The sequence below is a fragment of the Bombina bombina genome, chromosome 6 (assembly GCF_027579735.1).
Source record: "Bombina bombina isolate aBomBom1 chromosome 6, aBomBom1.pri, whole genome shotgun sequence".
Taxonomy (NCBI): domain Eukaryota; kingdom Metazoa; phylum Chordata; class Amphibia; order Anura; family Bombinatoridae; genus Bombina; species Bombina bombina.
In genome coordinates, this window is record NC_069504.1 from 512,271,130 (window position 1) to 512,283,708 (window position 12,579).

At 36.8% G+C, this 12,579-nt stretch overlaps 1 protein-coding gene across 1 annotated transcript in view; it reads right to left on the reverse strand.

Moving 5' to 3' along the window:
- The window catches only part of TMC3 (transmembrane channel like 3), a 141,042-nt gene that overhangs the window by 18,013 nt on the left and 110,450 nt on the right, over nucleotides 1–12,579 (reverse strand). The window contains exons 17-18 of the mRNA XM_053719325.1: nucleotides 7,431–7,541; nucleotides 863–988 (exon numbers count right to left, since the gene is read on the reverse strand). Coding sequence (XP_053575300.1) covers nucleotides 863–988; nucleotides 7,431–7,541 — 237 coding nt within the window. The remainder of the gene's footprint in view (nucleotides 1–862; nucleotides 989–7,430; nucleotides 7,542–12,579) is intronic.

Here is a 12,579-nt window from a genome sequence, read left to right on the forward strand (position 1 = left end):
AAATATGTTTGCCTTATACTAGTATTGAATTAGTATCATTTATACAAAACATGTAAACCATAGTAGCCATGTCTAAAGTTTCCATTTTCTGATGCGATAGACCATGTTGTTTTTGCACCAATGCTTGCCCCATGTTTAACCCCTGCAAAAAGTATTGCATCTGCTTTGCTGCCCAGCTGTACAGTAATTGGCTGTTACATGGGAAAGCATTACTACTTCTCGTTTGGAACATTTCTAGGGGGATGAGTATTAGTCATAAATAACATGCTCTACTGCATTACATATTTTAGTTTTGCTCTAGTTTGGACTGTTAAACTTTGGCAATAATGTATTTTTTGGTAATTAGATTTCAACTAGCCCTTTAGCTGCATTCCTCACAGTAATTTCCTGTCACCCTAATTAAAAATGCATTTGTTTCATGGTAACAAAATATGCTTCGCTATATTTTTATAGTTACGGTGAGGCAATGCAATCTACCCCTATGATTTTCCTTCCCTTGTTTTATACCTATCACACATTTTCCTTGCAGACGGCTATAAACTAAATTATTAAACAGACTATTTTGCTGACACATCAGAGGACTGCTGATTCTAAGACTATCTCTGACTCTTACAGGTGTACAATTGTGCGACCATCAATGTCTGGAATACTAAATCAAACAACAGATATGTTTAGATTATTTCATAAAAAGTCACTTAATATGATGCTAGTAGTTTAGTGTTACATTTTAATCAGGTAATGGCAGCTTCATGATCATTTGCTTCTTTTATATTAAACATTCCAGATAGCTTTGAAATTTACATTGTTTAAAACTGGAAGGCTCTAAGGAAAAAATAAAAAATAAATAAAAAGATATACTTACAAGAGAAGAAGTAACGCAGGTACCACAACCACAGGACTGCTAACATAGCTCATCACTTTGTTAAACCAAGCAGGAAAATCTGTCTCAATGGTTTCAGAAATGATGTCATAAATTTTCTCTTGTCCACTGATGAAATAATACAGAAAGGAAACAATGAAGTGAAGAAGAAAAAAAATGGTGGGGTGATATTAACCGTTTATTCAAAAGATACATTTAGGGGAAAGTTTATATCTAAATGTATTAAATATTTACAATATTTACACTGTATATAATATGTGTGTGTGTATTAATTAGTATTCATCAAAAAGGCTGTGTGAACAGCTGCTTTGAATTCTCCTTGTCTATATAATACTATTATTCTTAGTTGAAAGAATTGACAGCAGGGGTTGTGGATGAATTGTTTGTTGTAGTTAATTAAATTAAAATGACAACATTTTTTTTTTCAGATTTATAAACAAGCATGTTTAGTAATATTGTATATTTTGTCATAAGAGATCTAAATTAAATGGAGCATTTTGGATCCATATACCCCATGCTTACTAACAAGCTGCAGCTGCAACAAAAATGTATGTTTCAGTCTTCTTAATGCCAATATCAATATCACGTGCACAGTGCACATCCTAGTGCAAACACAGCCACACATGATAAGTGGTGTGCTGCACATACAGAAAATCTTCCAATCAACATTGTGTGCAAACATCAAACTCTAGGGGACAAATTAGAGTCTTATGCTTTCATAGGGGGGTTGAGGGAAGATAAAGGAGTTTCTGTAGAATTTCCTCTGCATTTTACAAAACCTCTTTCATGTATTTTGTTGCAGCTTAATGCCAATTTGCTAGCAATGCCCTATATCCTAGATCAGGGGTGGGCAAGACGTGGATCATGGTCTACTAGTGGACCGCAAGTTAATTTTGAGGTGACCGTCTGGATTTTCCAAAGCCTGTATAGTAAGAGAAAGATTTTACCACATAGATATGTGAGAAATCTATCTCTTACTTATGCAGACTGCTAAACATGTGGCCTATCAGCACGCAGGACTCATATTGCGCCTCTTCGCTAGAAGAGAGACAAGAAGTTTCTGATTGGCTGAGAGCCGACCTCTCCTTCATTATGGGCTTGTCTCAGACTGTTATATTTTTCTGCCTGCTTGAGGCCAGGGGAGCTCTACAGCAAGTAAGGAAGAGGATTAAGAAGGGTATTGCCGGATGCTGGAGGGCACAATCACCCCGGACGGAGCCTGTAGTCGGCGATTATGCATAACGAAGGTAGGAAACTTCCACAGTCATAGGGATCAAAGTAACATGAATGATCTTAGAGCTCTGGAAGGCAAAGGGTTACGGCGGGAGTGGGCATGAACACGGACTTGGAATTCTATTTGAGGAGTGTTTGGTCTGACAGTGCTTTAATCTAACAGTGCTGTATAGCAGACGGACATAAGCAGATCCTATACAGCACTGTCAGATTCAAGCACTGTCAGACCACACACTCCTTAGATAGAATTCCAAGTCAGTGTCCACGCCCACTCCCAGTTTAGCTTGTTCACTGCTGGTATTGAAGGTGAGACTGACAGGTTAGCCACAGCGCAAAAGTGTGTGTACCTGCTCATGTCTACCATAGACACTGTACAAAGCAATCATAAAAGACCACAATGTTTGTCATAGTTTTGTGCCTTTCCCTCTCCTTTTGTGAGATATCAACTTTGGGCAAAGTGTCACAGTGCTAAAATGACAAACACTTTTAATTAGACATCTGCAATTTCATGATAAGTATAAACTTTAAATATTGATGTAATGTGGAGTAAAGGGAAGCATGAAAGGAAAGGGAGGGACTGAAGGCTGCTACAAGTGCAGTGAATGGATTGCAAAATGAATGACATATGAGCTGACCAATGATGGTGAATCATGTGACGCTGGAAAAGTAAGTAAATCTTTGCTTTGAATCATATGATTCACCATCATTGGTCAGCTCATATGCCATTCATTTTGCAATCCATTCACTGCACTTGTAACAGCCTTTGAGTGACAGAGTGGATCAGATGAGAGCCAGAATGGTGGTTGTGGTCAGCTCATATGTCATTCATTTTGCAATCCATTTTCTGCACTTGCAGCAGCCTTTGAGTGACGAAGTGGATCAGATGAGATCCGGAATGGGGGTTGTTTAGTGACTCTGCACATAACAAGTCCCCTATTGAATTATTTGTCCACTGACCTGCTTTGATCTAGGTCTGTGTGTTGAGAGTGATCTCTAGTAGAGGACCAGCAATGAGTAATAATGCAGCACGAGTCCCCTATTTTATGTCTATGTCCACCAAACTGCTTTGATCTGGGTCTGTTAAGAGTGATTTTTAACGCTGTATGCGTCACCATTTTCAGCTAGAAAATACATTTTTCAGCCAGCAGGTCCTATTTGTATTAAAAATACGATTTTCAGCCAGCAGGTCCTATTTGTACCAAAAATAAATTTTTCAGCCAGCAGGTCCTATTTGTACCAATAATACAATTTTCAGCCAGCAGGTCCCTGTCTATGTTTTTTTACTGAGGCCTTCTGCAAAGGAAAATTTACTTGCTTCCCCGTCTGCGCGCCTCAAAGCTATTTTGCCAGTACAGAAGTACACTGAGGAGTACGGTACATTATAAAAGAGTGGAATGTCAGAAACAAGAGCAAATAAACGTAAGACATACAATTTTAATATAAAATTGGAAGAATAGTTTTTCTTCATGATGGTGAATGCAAACTGTTTGTGTCTTATATGCCATGCAAGTGTGGCGCTTTCAAAAAAAGGCATGTTGAAAGACATTTTAAAAGCATGCATTAAAGTTTTGATCAATATTATCCATTAAACAGTGAATTACGCAAACAAAAGTTAATGGAATTTAGGTCCCAATTAACTGCCCAACAATCACATTTCATTAAACCCAATATTATATCTAAGACTGCAACAGTTGCATCGTTTCGTGTGAGTAATGTGCTGGTAAAGCATAGGAAACCTTTTGCAGATGGAGAAATAATAAAGAAGCATTTCTGGAAGCCAGCGATTCATTATTTAATTCATTCAAAAACAAAATTATTTCCGCAATTAAAGATGTGCAACTTTGACGTAGAACTGTCACGTGTTGTACAGAACTTATAAATTCTGATCTGGTTGAACAACTGACCGAAGATATCACTAACTGCATTTGTTTTTCTCTGCAATTTGATTAATCTACTGACATAATTGATATTTCTTAACTCTGTATTTTTATAAGAATGGTCTAATGATATCAGTGCAAAAGAAGAATTATTAACAAAATTACCTCTAAAGAAGAAAACATGAGGTGAAGATGTTTACTGAACTTTCAAACAATATATAGAGGAGAAAAAAATTCCAATTTATAAACTTGCATCCATAGCAACTGATGGAGCACCATTACTGACTGGGTCAGTCATTTTTCTTGGCTATGTATACCAGAGACGATGACTTTCCAGATTTCCTTTTGTATCATTGCATCATTCATCAGCAGGCCCTCTGTTGTAAAATTTTGAATATGTGTCATATTATGAGAATCTGAGGAACAAAGTCTGCAGAGGAGAATGTTTTGTGCTTAACTAGAAGAAAATTAATCTAAATATGGAGAATTGTTATATCATGCAGATGTATGTTGGTTAAGTCGGAGCATATTTTTACAGATTCAGGGACCTATTACAAGAGGTAAAAGTTTTCTTAGATTTAAAAGGTGAAAAATACGTTAAACTTAGTGATGATGCTTGGTTGATGGATTTAGCTTTCGTTGTCGACATAACTAACCATCTGAACGAATTAAACTTACAATTGCAAGGAAGAAACAAAACAATAGCTGAAATGATTGGATACGTTCATACTTTCAAAAACAAGTTAAAGCTGATATTTTCCCAGTTGATGAAGGACAAACTGAAACATTTCAAAAATATGTCTGATGAATTGCCAAAAAATGGAAGACCATTAAACAAAGATAAATATCATAAGGAAATGATGACTCTTCATTCTGAATTCGAAAAACGTATTCAAGAATTTAACAGACCACAACCAATTGTTACTTTCATGTGTTACCCGTTTGGCAATGTTGATGTGGAAGACATAACTACTACAAGTATGAATATGTTTTATTTATCTATGGGTGAAAATTAAGTTCTTCTCCTTCAAAATGACATCATTTTTGCCGTTTGGCAATGTTGATGTGGAAGACATAACTACAAGTATGAATATGTTTTATTTATCTATGGGTGAAAATGAAGTTCTTCTCCTTCAAAATGACATCATTTCCTACCTACCTGTGTGAGTCTACATTTTCAACTATGAATATAATTAAATCAAACTATCGTTCACGGCTCACAGACGACCACTTAGAATCCTGTGCAAGAGTAGCGGTTAGCAATTATACACTAAGATACTCAAAATTAGCAGAAAGTATGCAGTGCAAGTCTTCTTCTTCAACAACTTAATATGGAACTTTTTTGTTGTATTTTGAAATGGTCTAACAATAAATACATTATATTAGCATGAGTAAGGGCATGAAGCGTACCCCAAAAAGTTGCTGTTTTTTGCCGATGCTGCAAATAAATCTGTGAAAGATTATCTTATAGTTACAGTTTGAAGTGCTGTTGTTTCTTTTCATCTTTGAATTACTATTTCAGGGTTTGTGTGGTACCCTGCAACAGCTTTACACGGTGTGTGCTTTACTATTCTTTGTGTTTTTTGAATAAATACATTATTTTAATTATTATTATCAAGACTGGTGTTTTTTGTTTTTTTTAGTTAGGTGACCATAAAATTTGAGGTAGCCCTTGCCTTACAAAAGTCTGCACACCCCTGACCTAGACAGACATATGATGCATCATATCATTATCCTACAGCTGTCTCTATTATGAACATTGGTCCATATTGCTGACTTTGGCACCTCCCCAATTGCAACACCTAAAAGAAGTTATACAACTTAAGGGCGTACAACTCAATGTAAAGGATTAAAAATAAATGTATTTTAGTTTTGAGGCAATTCCCATACAATAAAACTTTATTTGCTTCTGTATTAAAACCCCAAGGGAATTTTAATCTTAACGTTGACTGTCTCACCTGAGCCTAGATTAGCCTTAAAGATGATTTCCCCACAGCACTTAACATCTGACTTTGACACCCACTATAATTTAACCTTAGTGAAAGCCCTCATTAACCAACCAGTAGAATTGGTGGGCTCAGCTTTAGTAAGCATCTATATCCTTTTTATCCACTTAAAGGCTTTATTATTATAGGAACTCCAACAGGTGTTGTGGTGTGCTGCCCTTATGTTAGTGTTCAGGGGTCTATGAATCACCACAATGCACCCAGGGGGCTTCTTAAGAACTATCTCCAAAATTTTAAATGTCTACACATCCTTGTTAAAATGTCAGGTTTCTGTGATGTAAAAAAATGAGACAAAGATAAATCATTTCAGAACTTTTTTCACCTTTAATGTGACCTATAAACTGTACAACTCAATTGAAAAACAAACTGAAATCTTTTAGGTGGAGGGAAGTAAAAATAAAAAATTAAAATAATATGGTTGCATAAGTGTACACACCCTTAAACTAATACTTTGCTGAAGCACCTTTTAATTTAATTACAGCACTCAGTCTTTTTGGGTATGAGTCTCTTTGCAAAAACATTCCAAATCTATCAGATTACGAAGGCATCTCCTGTGCACAGCCCTCTTCAGCTCACCCCACAGATTTTCGATCAGATTCAGGTCCTTGACTGTTATGCCTCTAGCAGGTAAACGCAAATGCATGCAAGGGTTGGAAGGTGATCCTTCTTTGGCATTTGGCTCATCAGGGACATCCCTTAGGAGCAACCCTTCTATATTCCCCATAGATAGATAAAAGGGGTACTTTTGAATCTGAAGATCCCTTTTCTGGGGGACATATTTTCTGAAACCCAGGACCCCATCACTGTTGCAGCGGATGTGTCCTTTAATTTAAGGCTTGCGCATGTTCATGCACTATTACAAGATGTTTTAAGTTGTTTTGGGAGTTGAGTATTGTCCTGCTACATACAGGCAACCAGTTGATAATTTTTAAGGCACAATTTCATGGTCGTCTCATGGACTTCACTGGTTGGGTATAGATTTCCACATGTGATATCTATGGACTCTCACCATCCGATGAAAGAAAACTAAATTTTTGCTTACCTGATAAATTTATTTATTTCCTGATGGTTAGAGTCCACAAACCCTGCTCTTACTTTTGAACAGTTGGTGGCAGTGCTAGTTTCATAATTTATTTACCATTTTCCCCCCTGCTTTTCTGTTTACTCCATTTAAGGAGTTAGGGTGAGAAAGATTTTTAGCTCTGGTATTTTGGGGTGTTTTTGCCTTCTCCTAGTGGATTGGAGTGTAATTCCCACATAGAATCTCACCATCATGAAATAAATTAATTTATCAGATAAGCATATATTTTGTTTTTTTTTAAATGTTAGCACTATATCTCACCACTATACCAAGATTTTTGTATGTGTGCAGTTACTTAATCTTATAAATTACCTTATTTTCAACAAACTAGTATTGTTGAGAACATGGCTTACCTGAATGGCCCACAATGAATGGATGGCTTGTAACGTACAATTGCAAAAACTGTTGGCAGCATGCACAGGAACAGCATGAACAAAAGCATAGCCAGGTAAAAGTTATTAGATCTATAAAAAAAATAAAAAAAAACGGTATTATTCTAATATCTCATTTGTACATTTATGTAAAAGAAATGCACTGGGGAAATATTTATTACTTTGTTATATGTCATTGTTCCTCTTGTGTGTCAAATGTTCTAGTATTAAGCAACTGGTCCAAAGCACATTTACTGAATATGGGGCCTATCTATCAAACTCCGAATGGAGCCTGCAGGCTCGCCAGAAACAGCAGTTATGAAGCAGCTGCTCCATAACCCTGTCCGGAATTTAACCCGATCGCCGGAATTCAACCCGATCGAGTACAATCAGGTTGATTGACAGCCCCCGAGTTTGCAGGGGCGGCATTGCACCAGTAGCTCAGAAGAGCTGCTAGTGCAATGCTGAATATGGAGAGCATATTGCTCTCCGCATTCAGCGATGTCTGTCGGACCTGATCCACACTGTCGGATCAGGTCCGACCGACATTTCATAAATAGGCCTCTATGGATATATTTCTCAGCGTATGAAATGTAATTTCTCAGCACATGAAATAAATTGTAATGGGCAATCCATCAAATAAAAAAAAAGGGACAGGATAGTCATACAGTTTAAGAGACTATTACATTTACTTCATTTTCTAGCCTCTGTTGAAAAGCATACCTAGGTAGGGGTCAGGATCCTAGCTGATAATTTATGGCTAATCACAAATGCCTCTTGTCATTGGCTCACCAGATGTGTTCAATTAGGACCCAGTATCTTATTACTTTTCTGGAGCTGACTTTAACTGTGTGTTAAACCCCTTTGCAGTGTTTAAACACATTCAAATGCAAACAATAGTGCAACAGTAAATGCTCTAACATATATATAAAAATATATATTTTTAAAGAAAACAGTTATTTGTTATTTTACAGAGTTATTTGTTATGCAAAAGACAGTTTTAATGTTAGCCACTGTCACAAAATAGTGGCCCAGATTAACACTGTCCTTTGCATAAAAAATACACGCAAGATTTTTGTGACGAAGAACTCACTTCTACCATCTCAAAACAGGTAATATATTATCACATCTAAAAGTAATAAATGTTTGTGATTTCATGTTGAGATGGTTGTATTGATATAACACAGAATAATGTGTAAAGTAATTTGTACCCCAACTTTCTTTTCTGTGTAGCAGGTTTATTTAATCCAGAATACTGACAGTATGGATATAGCCATATTAACACAAGCCTAGATCTGAGGGGACCTACTATCGATACTGAGATAGCTGCAGCTTTTATGCTATCAAAAGTGGCTTGCTAGCCATCACATTTTTTTGTGTATCTTAAAGGGACAGTCAAGTCCAAAAAAAACTTTTATGATTTAAATAGGTAATGCAATTTCAACAACTTTCCAATGTACTTTTATCACCAATTTTGCTTTGTTCTCTATCGGCTAGATTACGAGTTTTGCGTTATACTGAAAAAGCAGCGTTATCAGGTTATAACGCTGCTTTTTCACTACCGCTGGTATTGCGGTCTTGAAGATTTAGGGGCACCGCACACTTTTTTGGCCTTATCGCAAATCAACGTACGCAATTTGCGTATAGTCTTTTTTTCAATGGGACTCACATAGTGCTGGTATTACTAGTTTGTCCTGGGAGGCCAAAAAGTGAGCGGTACACCCTATCCTGCCAAGATTCCTACCGCATTTTAAAGTCTGTAGTTATGAGTGTTACACTACAAAGCCGTAGCATAAAACTCATAACTAAAGTGCTAAAAAGTACACCCATAAACTATCTATTAACCCCTAAACTGATGCCCTCCCGCATTGCAAACACTAAAATAAAAATATTACCCCCTAATCTGCCGCTCCGGACATCACCGCCACTATAATAAACATATTAACCCCTAAACTGCCATACTCCCGCCACAAAACACTAGTTAATTATTATTAACCCCTTATCTGCTGTCCTTAACATCGCCGCCACCTACCTAAATTTATTAACCCCTAATCTGCCACCGCCAACGTCGCCACCACTAAATTAAATTTATTAACCCCTAAATCTAAGTCTAACCCTAACACCCCCTAACTTAAATATAATTTAAATAAATCTAAATAAAACCTACTATTATCACCTAAATTATTCCTATTTAAAACTAAATACATACCTATAAAATAAACCCTAAGCTAGCTACAATATAACTAATAGTTACATTGTATCTATCTTAGGTTTTATTTTTATTTTACAGGCAAGTTTGTATTTATTTTAACTAGGTAGAATAGTTATTAAATAGTTATTAACTATTTAATAACTACCTAGCTAAACTAAATACAAATTTACCTGTAAAATAAAACCTAGCCTAAGTTACACTAACACCTAACCTAACCCTACATTTAAATAAATTATCTAAATTAAATACAATTAAATCAATTAAATAAATTTATCTAAATTACAAAAAAAACAAACACTAAATTACAGAAAATAAAAAACAAATGACAAGATCTTTAAACTAATTACACCTAATCTAAGAGCCCTATCAAATTAAAAAAGCCCACCCAAAATAAAAAAACCTAGCCTAAACTAAACTATCAATATCCCTTAAAAGGGCCTTTTGCAGGGCATTGCCCCAAATAAATCAGCTCTTTTACCTGAAAAAGAAATACAAACAACCCCCCAACAGTAAAACCCACCACCCACACAACCAACCCCCCCAAATAAAACCCTAACTAAAAAAACTAAGCTCCCCATTGCCCTAAAAAGGGCATTTGTATCGGCATTGCCCTTAAAAGGGCATTTAGCGCTATTGCTGCCCAAAGCCCTAACCTAATAATAAAACCCACCCAATACACCCTTAATAAATCCTAACACTAACCCCCAAAGATTCACTTACCGGGAGAAATCTTCATCCAAGCGGCAAGATGTCCTCAGCGAAGCCAGCAGAAGTGGTCCTCCAGACGGGCAGAAGTGGTCCTCCAGATGGGCAGAAGTCTTCATCCATCCGGCGCGGAGCGGATCCATCTTCAAGACATCCGACGCAGAGCATCCTCTTCCTTAGATTCCAATTGGCTGATAGAATTCTATCAGCCAATCGTAATTAAGGTTGAAAAAATCCTATTGGCTGATTAGATCAGCCAATAGGATTGAGCTCACATTCTATTGGCTGTTCCAATCAGCCAATGGAATGCAAGCTCAATCCTATTGGCTGATCCAATCAGCCAATAGGATTTTTTCAACCTTAATTCCGATTGGCTGATATAATTCAGCCAATCGTAATCTAAGGGACACCCTCTTGGATGACGTCATTTAAAGGAACCATCATTCATCGTTAGTCCGTTGGAAGAAGAGGATGCTCTGCGCCAGATGTCTTGAAGATGGACCGGCTCCGCGCCGGATGGATGAAGATAGAAGATGCCGTCTGGATGAAGACTTCTGCCCATCTGTAGGACCACTTCTGCCCTTCTGGAGAACCACTTCTGCTGGCTTTGTTGAGGACATCTTGCCAATTAGATGAAGACTTCTCCTTGTAAGTGAATCTTCGGGGGTTAGGGTTAGGATTTTTTAAGGGTGCATTGGGTGGGTTTTATTTTTAGGTTAGGGCTTTGGGCAGCAATAGAGCTAAATGCCCTTTCAAGGGCAATGCCCATCCACATGCCCTATTCAGGGCAATAGGGAGCTTAGGTTTTTTTAGTTAGACTTTTATTTGGGGGGTTGGTTGTGTGGGTGGTGGGTTTTACTGTTGGGGGTTGTTTGTATTTCTTTTTCAGGTAAAAGAGCTGATTTCTTTGGGGCAATGCCCTGCAAAAGGCCCTTTTAAGGGCTATTGATAGTTTAGTTTAGGCTAGGGTTTTTTTTTTATTTTGGATGGGCTTTTTTATTTTGATAGGGCTCTTAGATGAGGTGTAATTAGTTTAAAGATCTTGTAATTTGTTTTTTATTTTCTGTAATTTAGTGTTTGTTTTTTGTAATTTAGCTAATTTTATTTAATTTATTTAATTGTATTTAATTTAGGTAATGTATTTAATTGTAGGGTTAGGTTAGGTGTTAGTGTAACTTAGGTTAGATTTTATTTTACAGGTAACTTTGCATTTATTTAGCTAGGTAGTTATTAAATAGTTAATAACTATTTAATAACTATTCTACCTAGTTAAAATAAATACAAACTTGCCTGTAAAATAAAAATAAAACCTAAGATAGATACAATGTAACTATTAGTTATATTGTAGCTATCTTAGGGTTTATTTTATAGGTAAGTATTCAGTTTTAAATAGGAATAATTTAGGTAATAATTGTAGGTTTTATTTAGATTTATGTAAATTATATTTAAGTTAGGGGGTGTTAGGGTTAGACTTAGATTTAGGGGTTAATAAATTTAATATAGTGGCGGCGACATTGGGGGCGGCAGATTAGGGGTTAATAAATGTAGGTAGGTGGCGGAGATGTTAGGGATAGCAGATTAGGGGTTAATAATATTTAACTAATGTTTGCAAGGTGGGAGTGCGGCAGATTAGGGGTTAATATGTTTATTATAGCGGCGGCGATGTCCGGAGCGCCATATTAGGGGTTAATAAGTATAATGTAGGTGTCGGCGATGTTGGAGGCGGCAGATTAGGGGTTATAAGTGTAAGATTAGGGGTGTTTAGATTCGGGGTTCATGTTAGGGTGTTAGGTGTAAACATAAAATGTGTTTCCCCATAGGAATCAATGGGGCTGCGTTACTGAGTTTGACGCTGCTTTATTGCAGGTGTTAGACTTTTTCTCAGCTGGCTCTCCCCATTGATGTCTATGGGGAAATCATGCGCGAGCATGTACAACCAGCTCACCGCTGACTTAAAGGGACAGTAAACCTTAAAAATAATGTTATATAATTCTGCACATAGTGCAGAATTATATAACATTATTTAGGTGCTATAGCCATAAAATCATTTTTTACCTTTTAAAATGTAAAAATGTCAGCCTTTTACAGACCCGCTCTCTGCTCTCTGCTGAGCGGGTCTGTAATATTCAGTCAGCGCATCGGGCCAGCTGTATAGTCACAGCCCGGCCCGATCGCGCCATAAGACTAAGTGCAGCTTTATTTGTAGGTATTTGT